This window comes from Bombina bombina, chromosome 1, assembly GCF_027579735.1.
Source record: "Bombina bombina isolate aBomBom1 chromosome 1, aBomBom1.pri, whole genome shotgun sequence".
Classification (NCBI taxonomy): domain Eukaryota; kingdom Metazoa; phylum Chordata; class Amphibia; order Anura; family Bombinatoridae; genus Bombina; species Bombina bombina.
The window spans coordinates 1,575,332,983-1,575,358,362 of NC_069499.1; the positions used below are offsets into that span (position 1 = coordinate 1,575,332,983).

The 25,380-nt window shown below is 39.6% G+C and overlaps 1 protein-coding gene across 2 annotated transcripts in view; it reads left to right on the top strand.

Annotated features, from left to right (window-relative positions):
* The window catches only part of TVP23C (trans-golgi network vesicle protein 23 homolog C), a 55,009-nt gene extending 29,958 nt beyond the window's left edge, over positions 1-25,051 (top strand). For both annotated transcript variants that reach the window (XM_053710149.1, XM_053710157.1), the window contains exons 2-7: positions 8,263-8,345; positions 10,557-10,701; positions 20,527-20,616; positions 21,505-21,633; positions 23,280-23,408; positions 24,591-25,051. In XM_053710149.1, the coding sequence (XP_053566124.1) occupies positions 8,263-8,345; positions 10,557-10,701; positions 20,527-20,616; positions 21,505-21,633; positions 23,280-23,408; positions 24,591-24,620 (606 nt within the window). In that variant the 3' untranslated portion in view covers positions 24,621-25,051. The remainder of the gene's footprint in view (positions 1-8,262; positions 8,346-10,556; positions 10,702-20,526; positions 20,617-21,504; positions 21,634-23,279; positions 23,409-24,590) is intronic.
* The last annotated feature ends 329 nt before the right edge of the window (positions 25,052-25,380 follow it).

The following is a 25,380-nucleotide window of genomic DNA, read 5'->3' on the forward strand; positions in this document are numbered from 1 at the left end:
CTGCGTTTAGGGGACACTCTGGTCTTTTGTGCCCTAGTTGCTTACATCCAAAGCACCGAATAGGTTGTGAGTAGCCCCGCGAATTGAACCGGGCTCTCTGAGGGTAGTTCGTGGCCGGAGGCCGTGTGGTATAGCGGTGCGCCGGGGGTTGGTAACTGGCAGCTGCTGGGGTGACTGGGGGTCTGTACTCCACTCTAGCAGTGGGCAATCGGTATACTGCTCCCCCTGCCCCTCGTACTGCCACGGATCCGCCAGTGGGTGCTGTATCCGGCACCAAATGGGGAGCTATCAGGGTTAAAGTAGCTCCCGAATCCCGAAGTCCCTGGACCGACATCACCTCATGCAGAATTCCCAGGGGTTCCTCGGCTTGGGTGCTCAACACCTCATGAGCGGCTGGCTCCGTTTGGTAATGGTGAGCAGCCGCCCTTGGGGCCAGGTTCTGTCTGACCTGGTTCCAAGCTTGTCTGCTCCGATTTTGGGTGCACTCACGTGCCATATGTCCCCACTGCTTGCAGGTGTGGCATTGTATATTAGCCCGTCCGTTGTTAGGCTGTAGTCCATGGTGCCTCCTGGCATCAAAATGCTGGTCTGCTAATCTGGCTGCTTCGGTTAAGGTGAGGGGTTTTCGATCTCTCACCCATTCTTGGGCTTCTGGGGACAAGCCGTTAAAGAATTGCTCCAACAGCATCAGTTGTCGCAATTCTTCCATGGTGGTAGCTTGGCTGGCCTGTATCCACCCCTGAGATGCTTGATCCAGCTTGTGGGCCCACTCTGCATGGGAATCTCTTTCTGGCTTGCGCAGGCCTCTAAACTTGCGCCGGTATGCCTCTGAGGTAATGGCATATCTTTCCAAGATCGCTCTCTTCACTTTAGCGTAATCCTTGCTGTCCTCCCTGGGTACAGCGCGATACGCTTCCGCTGCCCTACCGGCTAGCTTGCCTGCTAGCACCGGCACCCATACGGACTGCTCCAAATCATGTAACTCGCACAGTCTCTCAAAATCCTGTAAATACCCATCAATCTCATCCTTCTCCTCACAAAACATTTTAAATGCATGGTATGGGATTTTGGGTCTTACTGGGTTGCTGAGTGCGTCCAAAATGGATTCTGCTCGGGAGGATGCATTCCGCGGACTGTGTGCCATCACGTACTCCTGCACATCTGCCATTACCACGGATAGCATATCCCGTGGTACAGGTTGGGGTAAAAATTCCAGCCTGGTCCTCATTTCCCTCTGGTATAGGGTCTCCTCCATGGCTGCTGGAGGCGTAGCGCTGCGAGCTCTGTCTCCCTCCATCAGCTCAGCAATTAATATAGCCTTGGGTTTGCTGCTGCCTATCTTTCCCCTGGCTTCTAGCAGTTCCTTTTACGTTTGTCTCTTTAGCTTAGAATAATCCATCTCCATTCACTTCGGTCCCTGGTACTCCTTCCATCTTAGTCAGTATTGTAGTAATCCCCCTCTTCCTGAGGTTACTGGCTTGTGTAGTTGCTCTTCTGGGCGATAAGGTTCATTCCGTCGCTTGCCACCAATTGTAACGGTACCAACCGGATACCAAGGGTTAACACCAGGGAACAATGTCCTGCATAGGGAATCAGCAATTCACAACCCAGCCAGTTTTCAGGTTTTAAACAGAATGAATTTTATTAAGGCTCATATGCCCAGTATTTATGCAGGTCTGACCCCCCCAGAAGGGGGGTTGAAAGAATGTTGTACATTGAATGGAGGGAACACGCCCTTTTACATGATACAATAGAATACCTTGCTCAAGCTGATAACAATTTAAACACAGACACACACTTGTCTTTCCTTATCATCTAGGGTCTGCTCTCTGAGGTTGATTAAACAATGGACTGTGTATCAATAACATTAATGACAGTGCACAATAGCTGAGGCTAAAGCTGAACACAGTTAACTCTTTCAGTGCTGACAGAAGGGTCTGTCACATCTACATAGCACAATATACAGCCTATAGACAACCTTTCTTATGTTATAGTCCAGAAGTGGCTAGGTTTGCCACATATGTGTCACTGTATGTGTATGTGATACTGTGTATATATGTGTCACTGTATGTGTATGTGATACTGTGTATATATGTGTCACTGTATGTGTATGTGATACTGTGTATATATGTGTCACTGTATGTGTATGTGATACTGTGTATATATGTGTCACTGTGTGTGTATGTGATACTGTGTATATATGTGTCACTGTGTGTGTATGTGATACTGTGTATATATGTGTCACTGTATGTGTATATATGTGTCACTGTGTGTGTATGTGATGCTGTGTATATATGTGTCACTGTGTGTGTATGTGATGCTGTGTATATATGTGTCACTCTGTGTGTATGTGATGCTGTGTATATATGTGTCACTGTGTGTGTATGTGATACTGTGTATATATGTGTCACTGTATGTGTATAGATGTGTCACTGTATGTGTATGTGATACTGTGTATATATGTGTCACTGTATGTGATACTGTATGTGTATGTGATACTGTGTATGTATGTGTCACTGTGTGTGTATGTGATACTGTGTATATATGTGTCACTGTGTGTGTATGTGATACTGTGTATATATGTGTCACTGTGTGTGTATGTGATACTGTGTATATATGTGTCACTGTGTGTGTATGTGATGCTGTGTATATATGTGTCACTGTGTGTGTATGTGATACTGTGTATATATGTGTCACTGTATGTGATACTGTATGTGTATGTGATACTGTGTATATATGTGTCACTGTGTGTGTATGTGATACTGTGTATATATGTGTCACTGTGTGTGTATGTGATGCTGTGTATATATGTGTCACTGTGTGTGTATGTGATACTGTGTATATATGTGTCACTGTGTGTGTATGTGATGCTGTGTATATATGTGTCACTGTGTGTGTATGTGATACTGTGTATATATGTGTCACTGTGTGTGTATGTGATACTGTGTATATATGTGTCACTGTGTGTGTATGTGATGCTGTGTATATATGTGTCACTGTGTGTGTATGTGATACTGTGTATATATGTGTCACTGTATGTGTATAGATGTGTCACTGTATGTGTATGTGATACTGTGTATATATGTGTCACTGTATGTGATACTGTATGTGTATGTGATACTGTGTATATATGTGTCACTGTGTGTGTATGTGATACTGTGTATATATGTGTCACTGTGTGTGTATGTGATACTGTGTATATATGTGTCACTGTGTGTGTATGTGATACTGTGTATATATGTGTCACTGTGTGTGTATGTGATACTGTGTATATATGTGTTACTGTGTGTGTATGTGATACTGTGTATATATGTGTCACTGTATGTGTATATATGTGTCACTGTGTGTGTATGTGATACTGTGTATATATGTGATACTGTGTATATATGTGATACTGTGTATATATGTGTCACTGTATGTGTATGTGATACTGTGTATATATGTGTCACTGTATGTGTATGTGATACTGTGTATATATGTGTCACTGTGTGTGTATGTGATACTGTGTATATATGTGTCACTGTGTGTGTATGTGATACTGTGTATATATGTGTCACTGTATGTGTATATATGTGTCACTGTGTGTGTATGTGATACTGTGTATTTATGTGTCACTGTATGTGTATAGATGTGTCACTGTATGTGTATGTGATACTGTGTATATATGTGTCACTGTATGTGATACTGTATGTGTATGTGATACTGTGTATATATGTGTCACTGTGTGTGTATGTGATACTGTGTATATATGTGTCACTGTATGTGTATAGATGTGTCACTGTATGTGTATGTGATACTGTGTATAGATGTGTCACTGTATGTGTATGTGATACTGTGTATATATGTGTCACTGTGTGTGTATGTGATACTGTGTATAGATGTGTCACTGTATGTGTATGTGATACTGTGTATATATGTGTCACTGTGTGTGTATGTGATACTGTGTATAGATGTGTCACTGTATGTGTATGTGATACTGTGTATAGATGTGTCACTGTATGTGTATGTGATACTGTGTATAGATGTGTCACTGTATGTGTATGTGATACTGTGTATAGATGTGTCACTGTGTGTGTATGTGATACTGTGTATATATGTGTCACTGTATGTGATACTGTGTATATATGTGTCACTGTATGTGTATATATGTGTCACTGTGTGTGTATGTGATACTGTGTATATATGTGATACTGTGTATATATGTGTCACTGTATGTGTATGTGATACTGTGTATATATGTGTCACTGTATGTGTATGTGATACTGTGTATATATGTGTCACTGTATGTGTATGTGATACTGTGTATATATGTGTCACTGTATGTGTATGTGATACTGTGTATATATCTGTCACTGTGTGTGTATATATGTGTCACTGTATGTGTATGTGATACTGTGTATATATCTGTCACTGTGTGTGTATATATGTGTCACTGTATGTGTATGTGATACTGTGTATATATGTGTCACTGTATGTGTATGTGATACTGTGTATATATGTGTCACTGTGTGTGTATGTGATACTGTGTGTATATGTGTCACTGTGTGTGTATGTGATGCTGTGTATATATGTGTCACTGTGTGTGTATGTGATACTGTGTATATATGTGTCACTGTATGTGTATGTGATACTGTGTATATATGTGTCACTGTATGTGTATGTGATACTGTGTATATATGTGTCACTGTATGTGTATGTGATACTGTGTATATATGTGTCACTGTATGTGATACTGTGTATATATGTGTCACTGTGTGTGTATGTGATACTGTGTATATATGTGTCACTGTGTGTGTATGTGATACTGTGTATATATGTGTCACTGTGTGTGTATGTGATACTGTGTATATATGTGTCACTGTATGTGTATATATGTGTCACTGTGTGTGTATGTGATGCTGTGTATATATGTGTCACTGTGTGTGTATGTGATACTGTGTATATATGTGTCACTGTATGTGTATAGATGTGTCACTGTATGTGTATGTGATACTGTGTATATATGTGTCACTGTATGTGATACTGTATGTGTATGTGATACTGTGTATATATGTGTCACTGTATGTGTATATATGTGTCACTGTGTGTGTATGTGATACTGTGTATATATGTGTCACTGTGTGTGTATGTGATACTGTGTATATATGTGTCACTGTGTGTGTATGTGATACTGTGTATATATGTGTCACTGTGTGTGTATGTGATACTGTGTATATATGTGTCACTGTATGTGTATATATGTGTCACTGTGTGTGTATGTGATACTGTGTATATATGTGATACTGTGTATATATGTGATACTGTGTATATATGTGTCACTGTGTGTGTATATATGTGTCACTGTATGTGTATGTGATACTGTGTATATATGTGTCACTGTGTGTGTATGTGATACTGTGTATATATGTGTCACTGTATGTGTATGTGATACTGTGTATATATGTGTCACTGTATGTGTATGTGATACTGTGTATATATGTGTCACTGTATGTGTATGTGATACTGTGTATATATGTGTCACTGTGTGTGTATGTGATACTGTGTATATATGTGTCACTGTATGTGTATATATGTGTCACTGTGTGTGTATGTGATACTGTGTATATATGTGTCACTGTGTGTGTATATATGTGTCACTGTATGTGTATGTGATACTGTGTATATATGTGTCACTGTATGTGTATAGATGTGTCACTGTGTATATATGTGTCACTGTGTGTGTATATATGTGTCACTATATGTGTATGTGATACTGTGTATAGATGTGTCACTGTATGTGTATGTGATACTGTGTATATATGTGTCACTGTGTGTGTATGTGATGCTGTGTATATATGTGTCACTGTGTGTGTATGTGATACTGTGTATATATGTGTCACTGTATGTGTATAGATGTGTCACTGTATGTGTATGTGATACTGTGTATATATGTGTCACTGTATGTGATACTGTATGTGTATGTGATACTGTGTATATATGTGTCACTGTATGTGTATATATGTGTCACTGTGTGTGTATGTGATACTGTGTATATATGTGTCACTGTATGTGTATGTTATACTGTGTATAGATGTGTCACTGTATGTGTATGTGATACTGTGTATAGATGTGTCACTGTATGTGTATGTGATACTGTGTATATATGTGTCACTGTATGTGTATGTGATACTGTGTATATATGTGTCACTGTATGTGTATAGATGTGTCACTGTATGTGTATGTGATACTGTGTATATATGTGTCACTGTGTGTGTATGTGATACTGTGTATATATGTGTCACTGTATGTGTATATATGTGTCACTGTGTGTGTATGTGATACTGTGTATATATGTGTCACTGTATGTGTATAGATGTGTCACTGTATGTGTATGTGATACTGTGTATAGATGTGTCACTGTATGTGTATGTGATACTGTGTATATATGTGTCACTGTATGTGTATGTGATACTGTGTATATATGTGTCACTGTATGTGTATAGATGTGTCACTGTATGTGTATGTGATACTGTGTATATATGTGTCACTGTATGTGTATGTGATACTGTGTATATATGTGTCACTGTATGTGTATGTGATACTGTGTATATATGTGTCACTGTATGTGTATGTGATACTGTGTATATATGTGTCACTGTATGTGTATGTGATACTGTGTATATATGTGTCACTGTGTGTGTATGTGATACTGTGTATATATGTGTCACTGTATGTGTATATATGTGTCACTGTGTGTGTATGTGATACTGTGTATATATGTGTCACTATATGTGTATATATGTGTCACTGTATGTGTATATATGTGTCACTGTGTGTGTATAGATGTGTCACTGTATGTGTATGTGATACTGTGTATAGATGTGTCACTGTATGTGTATGTGATACTGTGTATAGATGTGTCACTGTATGTGTATGTGATACTGTGTATAGATGGGTCACTGTATGTGTATGTGATACTTTGTATAGATGGGTCACTGTGTGTGTATATATGTGATACTGTGTATAGATGGGTCACTGTGTGTGTGTATATGTGATACTGTGTATAGATGGGTCACTGTGTGTGTGTATATGTGATACTGTGTATAGATGGGTCACTGTGTGTGTATGTGATACTGTGTATATATGTGTCACTGTATGTGTATATATGTGTCACTGTATGTGTATGTGATACTGTGTATAGATGTGTCACTGTATGTGTATGTGATACTGTGTATAGATGGGTCACTGTGTGTGTGTATATGTGATACTGTGTATAGATGGGTCACTGTGTGTGTGTATATGTGATACTGTGTATAGATGGGTCACTGTGTGTGTGTATATGTGATACTGTGTATAGATGGGTCACTGTGTGTGTGTATATGTGATACTGTGTATAGATGGGTCACTGTGTGTGTATGTGATACTGTGTATATATGTGTCACTGTATGTGTATGTGATGCTGTGTATATATGTGTCACTGTATGTGTATGTGATGCTGTGTATATATGTGTCACTGTATGTGTATGTGATACTGTGTATATATGTGTCACTGTGTGTGTATGTGATGCTGTGTATAGATGTGTCACTGTATGTGATGCTGTGTATAGATGTGTCACTGTATGTGATGCTGTGTATAGATGTGTCACTGTATGTGATGCTGTGTATAGATGTGTCACTGTATGTGATGCTGTGTATAGATGTGTCACTGTATGTGATGCTGTGTATAGATGTGTCACTGTATGTGATGCTGTGTATAGATGTGTCACTGTATGTGATGCTGTGTATAGATGTGTCACTGTATGTGATGCTGTGTATAGATGTGTCACTGTATGTGATGCTGTGTATAGATGTGTCACTGTATGTGATGCTGTGTATAGATGTGTCACTGTATGTGATGCTGTGTATAGATGTGTCACTGTATGTGATGCTGTGTATAGATGTGTCACTGTGTGTGTATGTTATACTGTGTATATATGTGTCACTGTATGTGTATATATATGTCACTGTGTGTGTATGTGATGCTGTGTATAGATGTGTCACTGTATGTGATGCTGTGTATAGATGTGTCACTGTATGTGATGCTGTGTATAGATGTGTCACTGTATGTGATGCTGTGTATAGATGTGTCACTGTGTGTGTATGTTATACTGTGTATAGATGTATAGATGTGTGTCACTGTGTGTATGTGATATTGTGTGTGTGTGTATATATAAAAGAGAGAGGGAGAGAGAAATCAGTAGGTGTGAGTCATTCTTTCATCTTCTCCATATCACTTTATTTTAGGACAGTAATGATGAGACCGAGGATGTATCTCTGTTTGATGCAGAGGATGAGGGTTCAAGGAAACCTAAGAAGAAAAAAATAAGGTAAGGAGTCACTGCAGCTTTATTAGATATTTTCTTATACCATAGCCCTCTAGACAGACAAATGTATTTGTACCACAAAGCTTGTGCAGCCCATATATGAGAAGACATTTACTAATTTACATTACTTTTAAAAAGCAGCTTAAATGGCTGATTAAAGGGACATTACAGTTTTAGTTATGCATAGTAAATATATGAACAATTAAGCACTCCATTGGGAAGGGTCTGCATACAAACTGCATAGGTTACAGTACAGGGACATGCCCATTGACTAGGTATCCCTTCTGATGTGTCTAATTAGGGACAGGTATAAATGAGCTCCTGTACTGATCAAGCACTCAGAGTGTAGCATGTTGTAGGGTGAGTCTGGTTAATGCAAGATGCTCTTCTTCTATGGGTGCAGTGGAAAATACAAAATGTCTAACGAAAGTCCACTGCTGTGTTTTTTTGTTGTGGTTTTTTTTTGTTTTTTTTTATTAGGCTCAGTTAAAGGGACAATAACCACTTGTTAAACAGCCTGTGTATTATATTTTTACATTATATTAAGGACCTTGATGACACTTCTGCTGCTCCGTATTTAAACCCCCTTGTGTGCTCATTACATTAGCTCACCAGTTCCCCACTCCTTAGTGAGTTTTCTCTATTGTATTATAGCAGGACAGTACAGTAGCTGCACTTGTTGCCATATACACAATAGAATCAGAAAAGCAGTAAATGGGAGCGCCAAGGCTAAAGGTGTGTAACAGACAATTAGATAAACGGGATATCCCTTCAATCAGAGCATATGTATAAAAACAAGAGTACTTGTATGAGCAAAATATAAAAAATGGCTATGCCGCTTTAATTTAGTAAAAGTATCAAGCAAATATACCAAATATAGCAAACAAGCAATAAGACATATAAAACTTCATTCAATCTTGAAAAAGCCCTTACTAAGGGAGAAACGCGTTGATGTTCTATTAATTTGCAGTATTTACATATATATATTTTTCACTTTATGAGGATCTCACATCTCTAACATAGAGACTGCTGTAGTGCGCTGACATTCCGATACAGGCGGAGTACAAGCCAAGAATCAGACGGATCAACACAGACACCTGGAGCTTTTAACCGCTTTGACAAACTGTTGTCCTATAACTGACACAGAGTGTAGCGTGGTCGGTCAAACGGACCCCTTGTCAAAAGCAGTCTTCACAAGTGTTCTAGGTATCCTGCGTGCTATACGCACTCAAGAGCGGATACGCTATTTTACTGACATTTAAATCGTCTGGAATACTTTGTGGCTAATAGAACTGTTCTAACCAATAGGATTATAGTATCAGGACAGCTCCCACACACGTGACTTCAACGGCTATATACCGGTATCTCCACGGAGGTGAGAAGCCTTGTGAGTCTGTCAGATTGGGACTTTATCCGGACAAATAAGGTAATAGAAATCCTGATATTTGTGACTGCCTGGCAAATTTGTTTGGATGCTCATATCCTTGGAACTTTTTAGTGGCCGATAACGGCCTTTCTCTCTCCTTTTGTTTTGTGGTGGCAACATTAAGGTTTTATCTATACATATCGGAGACGTCCAATTTTTATACAAGTTTTATATGTTTTATTGTTTGTTTGCTATATTTGCTATAATTGCTTGATACTTTTACTTAATTAAACCGGCATAGCCATTTTTTATATTTTGCTCATACAAGTACTCTTGTTTTTATACATATGCTCTGATTGAAGGGATATCCCGTTTATCTTTTCTGATTCGTTACTTTTACCTATTGTGAGGGATACTTAGGTAATATTAGGAGTTTGGTGCAGTACACTACTTTATGTTTCTATACATAATAGCCAGACCTGTCACTGAAGTTAAGGCAGTTAAGAGACAGGGAGCGAGAACGTCCCCTGCTGTTGTGTTGGCAGTGCAACTTCTGATTGGCTGAACCGCACAATCAAAAGGTTAGAATTTGTATTAAGAGTATGATGATATCTTACAGGAGAGAGAACGTGTGAGAAGATAACAGGGCTATTGTGTTTGTGCATCCGCTATGGCTCTGTATTGGGTTAATGTTACTTTTGTTATATCATTGGACAGGTTGTGTTATGTGAAACATGAATCTAGAACTGCAGAAAAGCACAACTGCTTTAGAACCACTGATGATGAATAAATGTTATACATGTTTGTTGCTCTTTACTGACTGTAACGTGCATGTTGTTCTCTCCTAGACATCCTATCGCCTCGTTTTTCCACCTGTTCTTCCGCGTCAGTGCCATCGTTGTCTACCTGCTCTGTGAGTTGATCAGTAGCAGTTTTATCGCATGTATGGTGTCCATCATCTTGCTACTCTCATGCGACTTCTGGACAGTGAAGGTGATTAAAGATGTAGCAGGGAAACCATTATAGTAAAGATCATAGACTGAGTGGGTGTAAGTGATGGGTTCAGTGCATATATGAATGAGGAGAGTCCAGTTAGGGCCAGTGACCTTGGTGATGTTATGTGAATTGTGTACAAGAATCTGTCATTGTTAATGCTGTAAATGAAGAAATACAAAGAAGCCATATAGGGCTAAATGTGTCAGTTTGCTAACGGACAGGGCACATTTGTTCCCCATATTTACCATTGCACGAGTAAACGCTCATGTAATGCCGCCCCTTTGCCCTTGCACAACCAATTGCATCAAAGTAGGGCTTGTCAATCATCCTGGTTGAATGAATCTGGGTTGATTTTCATCCGTCAATTCTAGTTTTAATCGCTGCTTCATAAATATCAGTTGCAGCCTCAAATGAGCGAGTGTGCAGCCAATCAGTATGTTCGGCTAATAATAAATCTAGCCCATAGCGTGACTAGCTTCTTGTTCACACATCCAGCTGTTCTAGACTTTGCACATATGTGTGTAGCATGTATCTGCAATTAATAGGGCATAATGATAAAATTAAGAAAAGGTTCTAATGGGGACTATTGCTTATCTATAGCCCACCCACAAAGAGTTAAACACATTGTTAAGCAATAGTGCAATTAGACAACACTAACTTTACAGCATTTACTTATTGCTGCTTTACGTCCCTTTTAATTAGTGCATTAGGAAAGCTCTGCATGTATACAGAATAAATTCAATAAAAACCTTTAACACTAACATTTTGTTAGCTTAAAGGGACACTGAACCCACATTTTTTCTTTCGTGATTCCGATAGAGAAGCAATTTTGAGCAACTTTCTAATTTACTCCTATTATCACATTTTCTTCATTCTCTTGGTATCTTTATTTGAAATGCAAGAATGTAAGTTTAGATGCCAGCCAATTTTTGGTGAACAACCTGGGTTGTTCTTGCTGATTGGTCGATACATCCACCAATAAAAAAAGTGCTGTCCAGAGTTTTGAACAAAAAAACCCTTAGATCCCTTCTTTTTCAAATAAAGATAAGAGAATGAAGACAAATTGATAATAGGAGTAAATTAGAAAGTTGCTTTAAAATTGCTGCTCTATCTGAATCCTGAAAGAAAAAGTTTGGGTTCAGTGTCCCTTTAATTTACAAGGTTTTGCAAATCAAGAGTAGTTCATGGATTCACCACTTGAAAAGCCTAGTGAAATTCATGTACCTGGTCTTCTTTGCTGTGGGCAATGAGCAAGAGTCTAACCAGGTCATGCAAAGCAATTGATTTTTCACATAGTTTAAAGGGACACTGAACCCAATTTTTTTTTTTGTGATTCAGACAGAGCAGCAAATTTAAGCAACTTTCTAATTTACTCATATTATCAATTTTTCTTCGTTCTCTTGCTATCTTTATTTGAAAAAGAAGGCATCTAAGCTATATTTTTGGTTCATGCCTCTGGACAGCACTTTTTTTATTGGTGGGTGAACTTATCCACCAATCAGCAAGAACAACCCAGGTTGTTCACCAAAAATGGTCCGGCATCTAAACTTACATTCTTGCATTTCAAATAAAGATAACAAGAGAATGAAGAAAATTTGTTAGTAGGAGTAAATTAGAAAGTTGCTTAAAACTGCTGCTCTATCTGAATCACAAAATAATTTTTTTGGGTTCAGTGTCCCTTTTAAGATAGACCATTTCATTTGATCTATTATCATATATGCTTCATTCTCTTGCTATCATTTGTTGAAAAGCATACTTAAAGGGACACTGAACCCAAATTTTTTCTTTCATGATTCAGATAGAGCATGGAATTTTAAGCAACTTTCTAATTTACTCCTATTATTAATTTTTCTTCGTTCCCTTGCTATCTTTATTTTAAAAGCAGGAATGTAAATCGTAGCAGCCAGCCAATTTTAGATTCAGCACCATGGATAGCGCTTGCTTATTGGAGGCTTACATTTACCCACCAATAAGCAAGCATAACCCAGGTTCTTAACCAAAAATGGGCCAGCTCCTATGCATCACATTCCTGCTTTTTAAATAAAGATAGCAAGAGAACGAAGAAAAATTGATAATAGGATTAAATTAGAAAGTTGCTTAACCCCTTAATGACCAACGACGTGCAGGGTACGTCCTCCAAAAAATGTCCTTAACGACCAAGGACGTACCCTGCACGTCGTTGGTCTTTGAAAGCAGTGGAAGCGATCCTGATCACTTCCAGCTGCTTTCATGTTATTGCAGTGATGCCTCGATATAGAGGCATCCTGCAATAACTTTTTTAAGCAGTTCGATGCAGAGAGAGCCACTCTGTGGCCCTCTCTGCATCGGCTATGATCGTTGGTGGGTGGGAGCGTGTCCAGGGAGGCGAGTGGGGCGGCTATCAGTAGAGGAGGGGGGCGGGATTGCACGCGTCAAACTGCCCAAAACTTAGAACTGAAGTGGAAGAGGCACAAGGTGGGAATCAGTGGGAGAGAGGGTGGGAATAAAAAATATTAATGATCTGGGAGAGGGTGGGGGGTTGGGTGTTAAGGGGGGTAAGCTACACTACAGAAAATCTTAAAATAAACTTTTGATTTCAAACTGGGTACTGGCAGACAGCTGCCAGTACCCAATATGGTGCACAATAAGGCAGAGGAGAGGGGTAGAGAGCTGTTTGGGGGGATCAGGGAGGTTGGGGCTAAGGGGGGGGGGGGTCCTACACAGCAGATTTTTTTTTTTTTTTTAAACAAAACAAAAACTTATTTTAGTACTGGCAGACTTTCTGCCAGTACTTAAGATGGCGGGGACAATTGTGGGGTGGGGGAGGGAAGACAGCTGTTTGGGAGGGATCAGGGGGTGTGATGTGTCAGGTGGGAGGCTGATCTCTACACTAAAGCTAAAATTAACCCTGCAAGCTCCTTATAAGCTACCTAATTAACCCCTTCACTGCTAGCCATAATACACGTCTGATGCGCAGCAGCATTTAGCGGCCTTCTAATTACCAAAAAGCAACGCCAAAGTCATATATGTCTGCTATTTCTGAACAAAGGGGATCCTAGAGAAGCATTTACAACCATGTGTGCCATAATTGCACAAGCTGTTAGTAAATAATTTCAGTGAGAAACATAAAATTGTGAAAAACGTAGCGTTTTTTTTCAATTTGATCGCATTTGGCGGTGAAATGGTGGCATGAAATATACCAAAAAGTGCCTAGATCAATACTTGGGGTTGTCTACTGCACTACACTAAAGCTAAAATTAACCCTACATGCTCCCTAACTAACCCCTTCACTGCTGGGCATAATACACGTGTGGTGCACAGTGGCATTTAGCGGCCTTCTAATTACCAAAAAGCAACGCCAAAGCCATATATGTCTGCTATTTCTGCACAAAGGGGATCCCAGAGAAGCATTTACAACCATTTATGCCATAATTGCACAAGCTGCTTGTAAATGATTTCAGTGAGAAACCAAAAGTTTGTGAAAAAATTTGTGAAAAAGTGAACGATTTTTTTTATTTGATTGCATTTGGTGGTGAAATGGAGGCATGAAATATACCAAAATTGGCCTAGATCAATACTATGGGATGTCTTCTAAAAAAAAATATATACATATCAAGGGATATTCAGGTATTCCTGACAGATATCAGGGTTCCAATGTAACTAGCGCTAATTTTGAAAAAAAGTGGTTTGGAAATAGCAAAGTGCTACTTGTATTTATGGCCCTATAACTTACAAAAAAAGCAAAGAACCTGTAAACATTGGGTATTTCTAAACTCAGGACAAAATTTAGAAACTATTTAGCATGGGAGTTTTTTGGTGGTTGTAGATGTGTAACAGATTTTGGGGGTCAAAGTTAGAAAAAGTGTGTTTTTTCCATTTTTTTCCTCATATTTTATAATTTTTTTAATAGTAAATTATAAGATATGATGAAAATAATGGTATCTTTAGAAAGTCCATTTAATGGCGAGAAAAACGGTATATAATATGTGTGGGTACAGTAAATGAGTAAGAGGAAAATTACAGCTAAACACAAACACCGCAAAAATGTAAAAATAGCCTTGGTCCCAAACGGACAGAAAATGGAAAAGTGCTGTGGTCATTAAGGGGTTAAAATTGCTGCTCTATCTGAATCATGAAAGAAAAAAATGGGGTTTAGTGTCCCCTTTAAAGGGATAGTCAAGTCAAAATAAAACATTCATTATTCAGATTGGGCATGTAATCTCCAATTTACTTTTATCATCAAATTTGCTTTCTTCTCTTGGTATTCTTAGTTGAAAACTATACCTAGGTAGGCCCTTGAGGCCGCCTCTTATCTCAGTGCATTTTTACAGTTTTTCACAGTTAGACACTGTTAATTCATGTGTGACATGTACATAGTCAGAGTCAGCACTGATTGGCTAAAATGCATGTCTGTCAAAAGTACTGAGATAAGGAGCAGTCGGCAGAGGCTTAGATGCAAGGTAATCACAGAGGTAAAAAGTATATTAATATAACTGAGATAAGGTGCAGTCTGCAGAGGCTTAGATACAAGGTAATCACAGAGGTAAAAAGTATATTAATATAACTGAGATAAGGTGCAGTCTGCAGAGGCTTAGATACAAGGTAATCACAGAGGTAAAAAGTATATTAATATAACTGAGATAAGGAGCAGTCTGCAGAGGCTTAGATGCAAGGTAATCACAGAGGTAAAAAGTATATTAATATAACTGAGATAAGGAGCAGTCTGCAGAGGCTTAGATACAAGGTAATCACAGAGGTAAAAAGTATATTAATATAACTGAGATAAGGAGCAGCCTGCAGAGGCTTAGATACAAGGTAATCAGAGGTAAAAAGTATATTACTATAACTGAGATAAGGAGCAGTCTGCAGAGGCTTAGATACAAGGTAATCAGAGGTAAAAAGTATATTACTATAACTGAGATAAGGAGCAGTCTGCAGAGGCTTAGATGCAAGGTAATCACAGAGGTAAAACGTGTATTAATATAACTGAGATAAGGAGCAGTCTGCAGAGGCTTAGATACAAGGTAATTACAGAGGTAAAAAGTATATTAATATAACTGAGATAAGGGAGCAGTCGGCAGAGGCTTAGATATAAGGTATTTACAGAGGTAAAAAGTATATTAATATAACTGAGATAAGGAGCAGTCTGCAGAGGCTTAGATATAAGGTCATTACAGAGGTAAAAAGTATATTAATATAACTGAGATAAGGGGCAGTCTGCAGAGGCTTAGATACAAGGTAATCACAGAGGTAAAAAGTATATTAATATAACTGAGATAAGGAGCAGTCTGCAGAGGCTTAGATATGTCATTACAGAGGTAAAAAGTATATTAATATAACTGAGATAAGGGGCAGCCTGCAGAGGCTTAGATACAAGGTAATCACAGAGGTAAAAAACATAATTTATGCTTACCTGATAAATTCCTTTCTTCTGTTGTGCGATCAGTCCACGGGTCATCATTACTTCTGGGATATAACTCCTCCCCAACAGGAAATGCAAGAGGATTCACCCAGCAGAGCTGATATAGCTCCTCCCCTCTACGTCAGTCCCAGTCATTCGACCAAGAATCAACGAGAAAGGAGTAACCAAGGGTGAAGTGGTGACTGGAGTATAATTTAAAAGATATTTACCTGCCTTAAAAAACAGGGCGGGCCGTGGACTGATCGCACAACAGAAGAAAGGAATTTATCAGGTAAGCATAAATTATGTTTTCTTCTGTTATGTGCGATCAGTCCACGGGTCATCATTACTTCTGGGATACCAATACCAAAGCAAAAGTACACGGATGACGGGAGGGATAGGCAGGCTCATTATACAGAAGGAACCACTGCCTGAAGAACCTTTCTCCCAAAAATAGCCTCCGAAGAAGCAAAAGTGTCAAATTTGTAAAATTTGGAAAAAGTATGAAGCGAAGACCAAGTTGCAGCCTTGCAAATCTGTTCAACAGAGGCCTCATTCTTAAAGGCCCATGTGGAAGCCACAGCTCTAGTGGAATGAGCTGTAATTCTTTCAGGAGGCTGCTGTCCAGCAGTCTCATAGGCTAAACGTATTATGCTACGAAGCCAAAAAGAGAGAGAGGTAGCAGAAGCTTTTTGACCTCTCCTCTGTCCAGAATAAACGACAAACAGGGAAGAAGTTTGGCGAAAATTTTTAGTTGCCTGCAAGTAGAACTTGAGGGCACGAACTACATCCAGATTGTGTAGAAGACGTTCCTTCTTTGAAGAAGGATTTGGACACAAGGATGGAACAACAATCTCTTGATTGATATTCCTGTTAGTAACTACCTTAGGTAAGAACCCAGGTTTAGTACGCAGAACTACCTTATCTGTGTGAAAAATCAGATAAGGAGAATCACAATGTAATGCTGATAACTCAGAGACTCTTCGAGCCGAGGAAATAGCCATTAAAAACAGAACTTTCCAAGATAAAAATTTTATATCAATGGAATGAAGGGGTTCAAATGGAACACCTTGTAAAACGTTAAGAACTAAGTTTAAACTCCATGGCGGAGCAACGGCTTTAAACACAGGCTTGATCCTAGCTAAAGCTTGACAAAAAGCCTGGACGTCTGGATTTTCTGACAGACGCCTGTGTAACAAGATGGACAGAGCTGAAATCTGTCCCTTTAATGAACTAGCCGATAAACCCTTTTCTAAACCTTCTTGTAGAAAAGACAATATCCTAGGGATCCTAACCTTACTCCAGGAGTAACGTTTGGATTCGCACCAGTATAGGTATTTGCGCCATATTTTATGGTAAATCTTTCTGGTAACAGGCTTCCTAGCCTGAATCAGGGTATCAATAACCGACTCAGAAAAACCACGCTTTGATAAAATCAAGCGTTCAATTTCCAAGCAGTCAGTTTCAGAGAAGTTAGATTTTGATGTTTGAATGGACCCTGTATCAGAAGGTCCTGTCTTAGAGGTAGAGACCAAGGTGGACAGGATGACATGTCCACTAGATCTGCATACCAAGTCCTGCGTGGCCATGCAGGCGCTATTAGAATCACAGATGCTCTCTCTTGTTTGATTTTCGCAATCAATCGAGGAAGCAGCGGGAAGGGTGGAAACACATAAGCCATCCCGAAGTTCCAAGGTGCTGTCAAAGCATCTATCAGAACCGCTCCCGGATCCCTGGATCTGGACCCGTAGTGAGGAAGTTTGGCGTTCTGGCGAGACGCCATGAGATCTATCTCTGGTTTGCCCCAACGTCGAAGTATTTGGGCAAAAATTTTCGGATGAAGTTCCCACTCTCCCGGATGAAAAGTCTGGCGACTCAAGAAATCCGCCTCCCAGTTCTCCACTCCCGGGATGTGGATTGCTGACAGATGGCAAGAGTGAGACTCTGCCCAGCGAATTATCTTTGATACTTCCATCATTGCTAGGGAGCTTCTTGTCCCTCCCTGATGGTTGATGTAAGCTACAGTCGTGATATTGTCCGACTGAAACCTGATGAACCCCTGAGTTGTTAATTGGGGCCAAGCTAGAAGGGCATTGAGAACTACCCTCAATTCCAGAATGTTTATTGGAAGGAGACTCTCCTCCTGATTCCATAATCCCTGAGTCTTCAGAGAATTCCAGACAGCGCCCCAACCTAGCAGGCTGGCGTCTGTTGTTACGATTGTCCAGTCTGGCCTGCTGAATGGCATCCCCCTGGACAGGTGTGGTCGATAAAGCCACCATAGAAGAGAATTTCTGGTCTCTTGATTCAGATTCAGGGTAGGGGACAAATCTGAGTAATCCCCATTCCACTGACTTAGCATGCACAATTGCAGCGGTCTGAGGTGTAGTCGTGCAAAAGGTACTATGTCCATTGCCGCTACCATTAAGCCGATCACCTCCATGCATTGAGCCACTGACGGGTGTTGAATGGAATGAAGGACACGGCATGCATCCTGAAGCCTTGTTAACCTGTCTTCTGTCAGGTAAATCTTCATTTCTACAGAATCTATAAGAGTCCCCAAGAATGGAACTCTTGTGAGAGGAAAAAGAGAACTTTTCTTTTCGTTCACTTTCCATCCATGCGACCTTAGAAATGCCAGAACTAACTCTGTATGAGACTTGGCAGTTTGAAAGCTTGAAGCTTGTATTAGAATGTCGTCTAGGTACGGAGCTACCGAAATCCCTCGCGGTCTTAGTACCGCCAGAAGGGCACCCAGAACCTTTGTGAAGATTCTTGGGGCCGTAGCCAATCCGAATGGAAGAGCTACAAACTGGTAGTGCCTGTCTAGGAAGGCAAACCGTAGATACCGTTGATGATCTTTGTGAATCGGTATGTGAAGGTAAGCATCTTTTAAATCCACTGTGGTCATGTACTGACCCTTTTGGATCATAGGTAAGATTGTCCGAATAGTTTCCATTTTGAACGATGGAACTCTTAGGAATTTGTTTAGAATCTTTAAATCTAAGATTGGCCTGAAAGTTCCCTCTTTTTTGGGAACCACAAACAGGTTTGAGTAGAACCCTTGTCCTTGTTCCGACCGCGGAACTGGATGGATCACTCCCATTAATAACAGATCTTGTACACAGCGTAGAAACGCTTCTTTCTTTATCTGGTTTTTGGGTGCAAGAGAATGACTGGGACTGACGTAGAGGGGAGGAGCTATATCAGCTCTGCTGGGTGAATCCTCTTGCATTTCCTGTTGGGGAGGAGTTATATCCCAGAAGTAATGATGACCCGTGGACTGATCGCACATAACAGAAGAAAGTATATTAATATAACTGAGATAAGGGGCAGCCTGCAGAGGCTTAGATACAAGGTAATCACAGAGGTAAAAAGTATATTAATATAACTGAGATAAGGAGCAGTCTGCAGAGGCTTAGATACAAGGTAATCACAGAGATAAAAAGTGTATTAATATAACTGAGATAAGGAGCAGTCTGCAGAGGCTTAGATACAAGGTAATCACAGAGGTAAAAAGTATATTAATATAACTGAGATAAGGAGCAGTCTGCAGAGGCTTAGATACAAGGTAATCACAGAGGTAAAAAGTATATTAATATAACTGAGATAAGGGGCAGCCTGCAGAGGCTTAGATACAAGGTAATCACAGAGGTAAAAAGTATATTAATATAACTGAGATAAGGAGCAGTCTGCAGAGGCTTAGATACAAGGTAATCACAGAGATAAAAAGTGTATTAATATAACTGAGATAAGGAGCAGTCTGCAGAGGCTTAGATACAAGGTAATCACAGAGGTAAAAAGTATATTAATATAACTGAGATAAGGAGCAGTCTGCAGAGGCTTAGATACAAGGTAATCACAGAGGTAAAAAGTGTATTAATATAACTGAGATAAGGAGCAGTCTGCAGAGGCTTAGATACAGGGTAATCACAGAGGTAAAAAGTGTATTAATATAACAGTGTTAGTTATAGAAAACTGGGGAATGGGTAATAAAGGGATTAGCTATCTTTTTAAACAGTACACATTTTCAAGTAGACTGTCCCTTTTTAAGTCACCTCATTAACAGCAATGCAAACACACTACTGGGAGCTAGCTGCTGATATAGGCCTGTTGTTATTGTCACACCCACAATGTTCAACTAGTTCCCAGTAGTGCATTGTTGCTCTTTCAACAAAGGATATCAGCAGAACAAAGTAAATGGATCATAGCATTAGATTGGAAAGTGGTTTAAAATTGTATGCTCTGTCTAAATCATGAAAGAAAATGTTAGGGTTTCCTGTCTCTTTAAATAGTAAAAACAGCTGAACCGTAATGTGTAGGTTTCCATGACTTGCAGAGAGCGTGAGTCGTATGTGAGAATTACAGTCACCTATATAAGCTGGCGGAGCAGTAGTTAGGCCTCATGTACTCACCTGATGGTCTCTCCTGTGTCTCTGTAGAACATCACAGGGAGGCTAATGGTCGGGCTGCGCTGGTGGAACCAGGTAGATGATGACGGGAAAAGCCAGTGGGTGTACGAGTCTCGGAAGGTAACTTGTTTCCATGGTGCTTGTGTAAGACGTACTGTGTTTGTCATTCTGGTGTCGTTTTGTTTCCATGGTGCTTGTGTAAGACGTACTGTGTTTGTCATTCTGGTGTCGTTTTGTTTCCGTGGTGCTTGTGTAAGACGTACTGTGTTTGTCATTCTGGTGTCGTTTTGTTTCCGTGGTGCTTGTGTAAGACGTACTGTGTTTGTCATTCTGGTGTCGTTTTGTTTCCGTGGTGCTTGTGTAAGACGTACTGTGTTTGTCATTCTGGTGTCGTTTTGTTTCCGTGGTGCTTGTGTAAGACGTTCTGTGTTTGTCATTCTGTTGTCGTTTTGTTTCCATGGTGCTTGTGTAAGACGTACTGTGTTTGTCATTCTGGTGTCGTTTTGTTTCCGTGGTGCTTGTGTAAGACGTACTGTGTTTGTCATTCTGGTGTCGTTTTGTTTCCGTGGTGCTTGTGTAAGACGTACTGTGTTTGTCATTCTGGTGTCGTTTTGTTTCCGTGGTGCTTGTGTAAGACGTACTGTGTTTGTCATTCTGGTGTCGTTTTGTTTACATGGTGCTTGTGTAAGACGTACTGTGTTTGTCATTCTGGTGTCGTTTTGTTTCCGTGGTGCTTGTGTAAGACGAACTGTGTTTGTCATTCTGGTGTCGTTTTGTTTCCGTGGTGCTTGTGTAAGACGTTCTGTGTTTGTCATTCTGGTGTCGTTTTGTTTCCGTGGTGCTTGTGTAAGACGTTCTGTGTTTGTCATTCTGGTGTCGTTTTGTTTCCGTGGTGCTTGTGTAAGACGTACTGTGTTTGTCATTCTGGTGTCGTTTTGTTTCCGTGGTGCTTGTGTAAGACGTACTGTGTTTGTCATTCTCTAACTGCTGAATGTTTTACTCCTCAAGGCAGCGCAAGGAAGCAAATCTGTTTCTGAAGCAGAGTCGCGCATTTTCTGGCTGGGACTCATCACTTGCCCAATTATATGGGTGATTTTGGCCTTTAGTGCCCTGTTCTCCTTCAAAGTGAAGTGGCTGGTAAGTGGCGATCTTTCTGCAGCTGTACACACAGTTCCATTAAATGGGCCTAGATTCACCTAAGCTCACAAGTTCAGGCAAAGCTCTGCCTGTATTCAGGATGTAGGTTAGTGTAAAAAAGGAATTTCACTCACGGATCCATCTTCCCAATATGAGGCTGACACAATGTATTCATATAATGGATCTGTGTGCGTACAAGCGTTGTGTAAAAACAACCGGTATATTTAAAGCTGCTAATTCTGTTATGTTAAACCTAATAACAAGCGAAATTTGATTTTTCAGTGCCCCTGAGGCTACCTAGGTTCACTGCTCAACAAAGGATACTTATTAAAAACAAAGCAAATTTTGTAATAGAACCACCTTGGAAAGTTGTTTAGAATTGCATGTTCTGTCTGAGCCATGAAAGTTTAATTTTGACTTTACTGTCCCTTTAATTTTATAGTCTGCACTTTCCTTTCTAAGAGAAATGGGAAAGCTCAGCATTTATAAAATTAAAGTAAAGGCAAAGGAGACAAAATAAATAATATTTATAGTGTTTATTTTCTTGTTTGTTTTTACTACATACAATTAACCCTTTCCTGACGGTACTTTTTTGTCTACTTTGGAACAAAGTTCCAATGTAAACAAAAAAGTAAAAATTGAAATCACGTGATCGTTTATGTGATTGCGTGATTTAAATTATGAGATCAGGTCAGGGGGGAGTGGCTATGACACTAGCCACTCCCTCCAGCCCGCCAGTGCTCATTGGTTTATAGAAACTCAGTAGATCTGAGAAAAACAACAATTTAAATTACTGGAAGTGGGGACAAAATAAATAAGTGCACTGTATTTTTTGTACTATACTTTTTATATTACAATCTCAAGCTGTTTAATAATGACAATGTAATGATTTTCTATATGATACAATATTTTGTGCTGTTGTAGTCAGCAGCTACTTATACAGAATTTTTGGCTGGGATCTTACACACATTAGAGATATTGTTACTCGGCATTGCATGGCTTATGTTTTCTAGTCTATAATTACGTTAAACGTGTTGTGAGACACATTACCCAGCTTCAGTGCAAATCTACTTTATTTTCTTTTTAGTTTTTCCATTTTATATTAAATGTAGTTAGCTTTTTCAGTCTGCACTGCAGCAGCCGCTACATTTATCTCAGCCCTTAGGATAAATAATGTGATGACTATTGGATCAGTACTTGTGTGCTGAAGGGCAGAATGATGTCTCTCTTTATTAAATGCCTGATGTGTCTGTACTAGGTCCTGATAGTGCTCCTACATGTTGTTAGTTACATTCCCATGTGTTCTTGACGTTATTCCTGACACCAGCTCACCTGACGGATTCCGCTTTGTATCCCAGTGTGCACTGCAGCAGCCGTTACATTTATCTCAGCCCATTAGGATAAATAATGTGATGACTATTGGATCAGTACTTGTGTGCTGAAGGGCAGAATGATGTCTCTCTTTATTAAATGCCTGATGTGTCTGTACTAGGTCCTGATAGTGCTCCTACATGTTGTTAGTTACATTCCCATGTGTTCTTGACGTTATTCCTGACATCAGCTCACCTGACGGATTCCGCTTTGTGTCCCAGTGTGCTCTGCTTAAACTGCTGCAACTCATTGCTAAATACGTTCTTGTTTTGCAGGCTGTAGTCATTATGGGAGTGACTCTGCAGGGAGCAAACCTCTACGGATACGTGAAATGCAAAGTGGGCAGCCGTAAAAACCTGACCAGTATTGCCACAAGTTACCTTGGGAGCCAGTTCCTCAAACAGGTGACTGTCTGTTTTGTGTTAATGGGTAAAATCATTGTAGATTCATGGAACAGCCCATAGAGCGGGGACTATAGAAATAAAGTGGTAAACATACACAGCAATGCAATAATTGCAGAAAGAGAGAAGCACTCAACCATGTGACTAACGGCATAATAACTTGTTGTATGGATAGTTATCACCCGGCGGCAACCTCTTTGTGCCCATAATGGGCTATTCACAGAGAGGACCAGTCTGGTTTTGCTTACAGTACAGCCCCAAACTACCTGCCAGGGAGTACGTATGACAAACCATTTTAGCGCATACTTCCCCGCAGGTAGTGGCATGGTTTAAATAATCTTTTTGCAATGTAGGCACCAGTAAGAATATTTAGGAGCCAGACAGTGATATTTGTATATAGATATATGGAAAATAAAACAAAAAGTTAGGAGCCACTGTGTCCTGGGTTTGTTGAGCGCTGGGCAGTGGGATTTTTATGTTATGTTGCATATTAATTTACTTGTAGATACGAGATTTAATACACATACAATAGGTTCCCATGCAATGATTAGGGGACACACATTTATTGCCCTTTACCTCCCCATTACCCCCTGTCATGCCCTTATCCATATACAGTTAAGTCTGTATCTTATTAGCAAGAGCTGTGAATCAGAAGTCACTGGCCACGCTCTGAGCAGGCACCGTGTGTGAATGTTGCTGCATGGAGCATATCTAGATATATTTGCTCTATGCCTAGTTAAAGCTATTACTGAAACCGTCATTGCATGCACATATGAAATGTAAAATTATTTTGTGCACATCTGAAATACTTCATGTGCATTTCCATTTTAAATGCTGTTCCTGCATTCTAAGAGACTGTCTTGAGAAAAATAATTCTTGTGGTCTTTTCTAAATTGTGAATTTAAATCATACGGGCAGCCCATGTCAAATAAAATGATTAATAAAAGACATCTTCAGTTTCTCTTATCTGTAAACTAACTTCTGACAAACCTTTGGCATCAAATTAAATTTTTGAGAAAAGCAGTGAATTTACGTAAAGCTTTCTCCATTAAGCACCTTAGCGTGATCCTACAGCGATGCCTACCAATGATGTAGTGAAAGCAAATCCCTTTACATCAATAAGAAAACATTGCTCAGTTTCTGCACCTAGTATGTAACAAATTGTTTTCTCTTTTCTGATTTCAGACATTAGCAAGAGATCCAGCGGAATCCTGAATATGGACTAAACTTATTATATTTCTACTGGTGAATAGACAGAAATATTTTTGATCTTTACTACTTTTTTTGAGTTCCCATAAATTCTCTTTGGGTTCTAAGGTTCCTCTGAGTGTGACAGGGACAATGTCCTTGTTAACTTGTACCGGTCCACTGGGACCCAGGTATCTGAGTTGTAGACAATTTTTATTTTATTTACAAGTTATGACTGGTTGTGACATCTGCTCTAAAATGGAAAACATCTGCTGTTTGTGAAAAAGACGGAATTTGCACTACAAGAATTTTTATTGTTCAAGCAAATGGACATGGAAAAAAAAACAAACAAAAAAAACTGCTGTTCTGGATAACAATTGTAAATATGTATTTATGGGTGGAAATTAAGTGCAATACTGTATTGTACTAATGGGAGAAATAAAACTATTTCCAAGGTTTTCTGGTATAAAAGGATTTAATTTGATCATAAGTCGAACACACACCTCTGAAAGTAAATAGCGCACATTGCTCTGTCGGATATTTGAGTGCGGTGCCAGCATGTCCCTTTGTACATTTGCTAACATGAACATTAGGTAGTGCCTGTCCTGTTTGCAAAAAACAACATATCCTATTACATGTGCAGGGCGTTGTTAATCATGGTAATATGCTTGATATTTGTGTATGCACAGGGGCATATTTTGGCACAAGTCTATTAGATGTGCCTAGCGTAGCAGGACTTGGCAGCGCATTTTGTGTGTAGTTTTATGGCACGATGTCTTCCCACTCT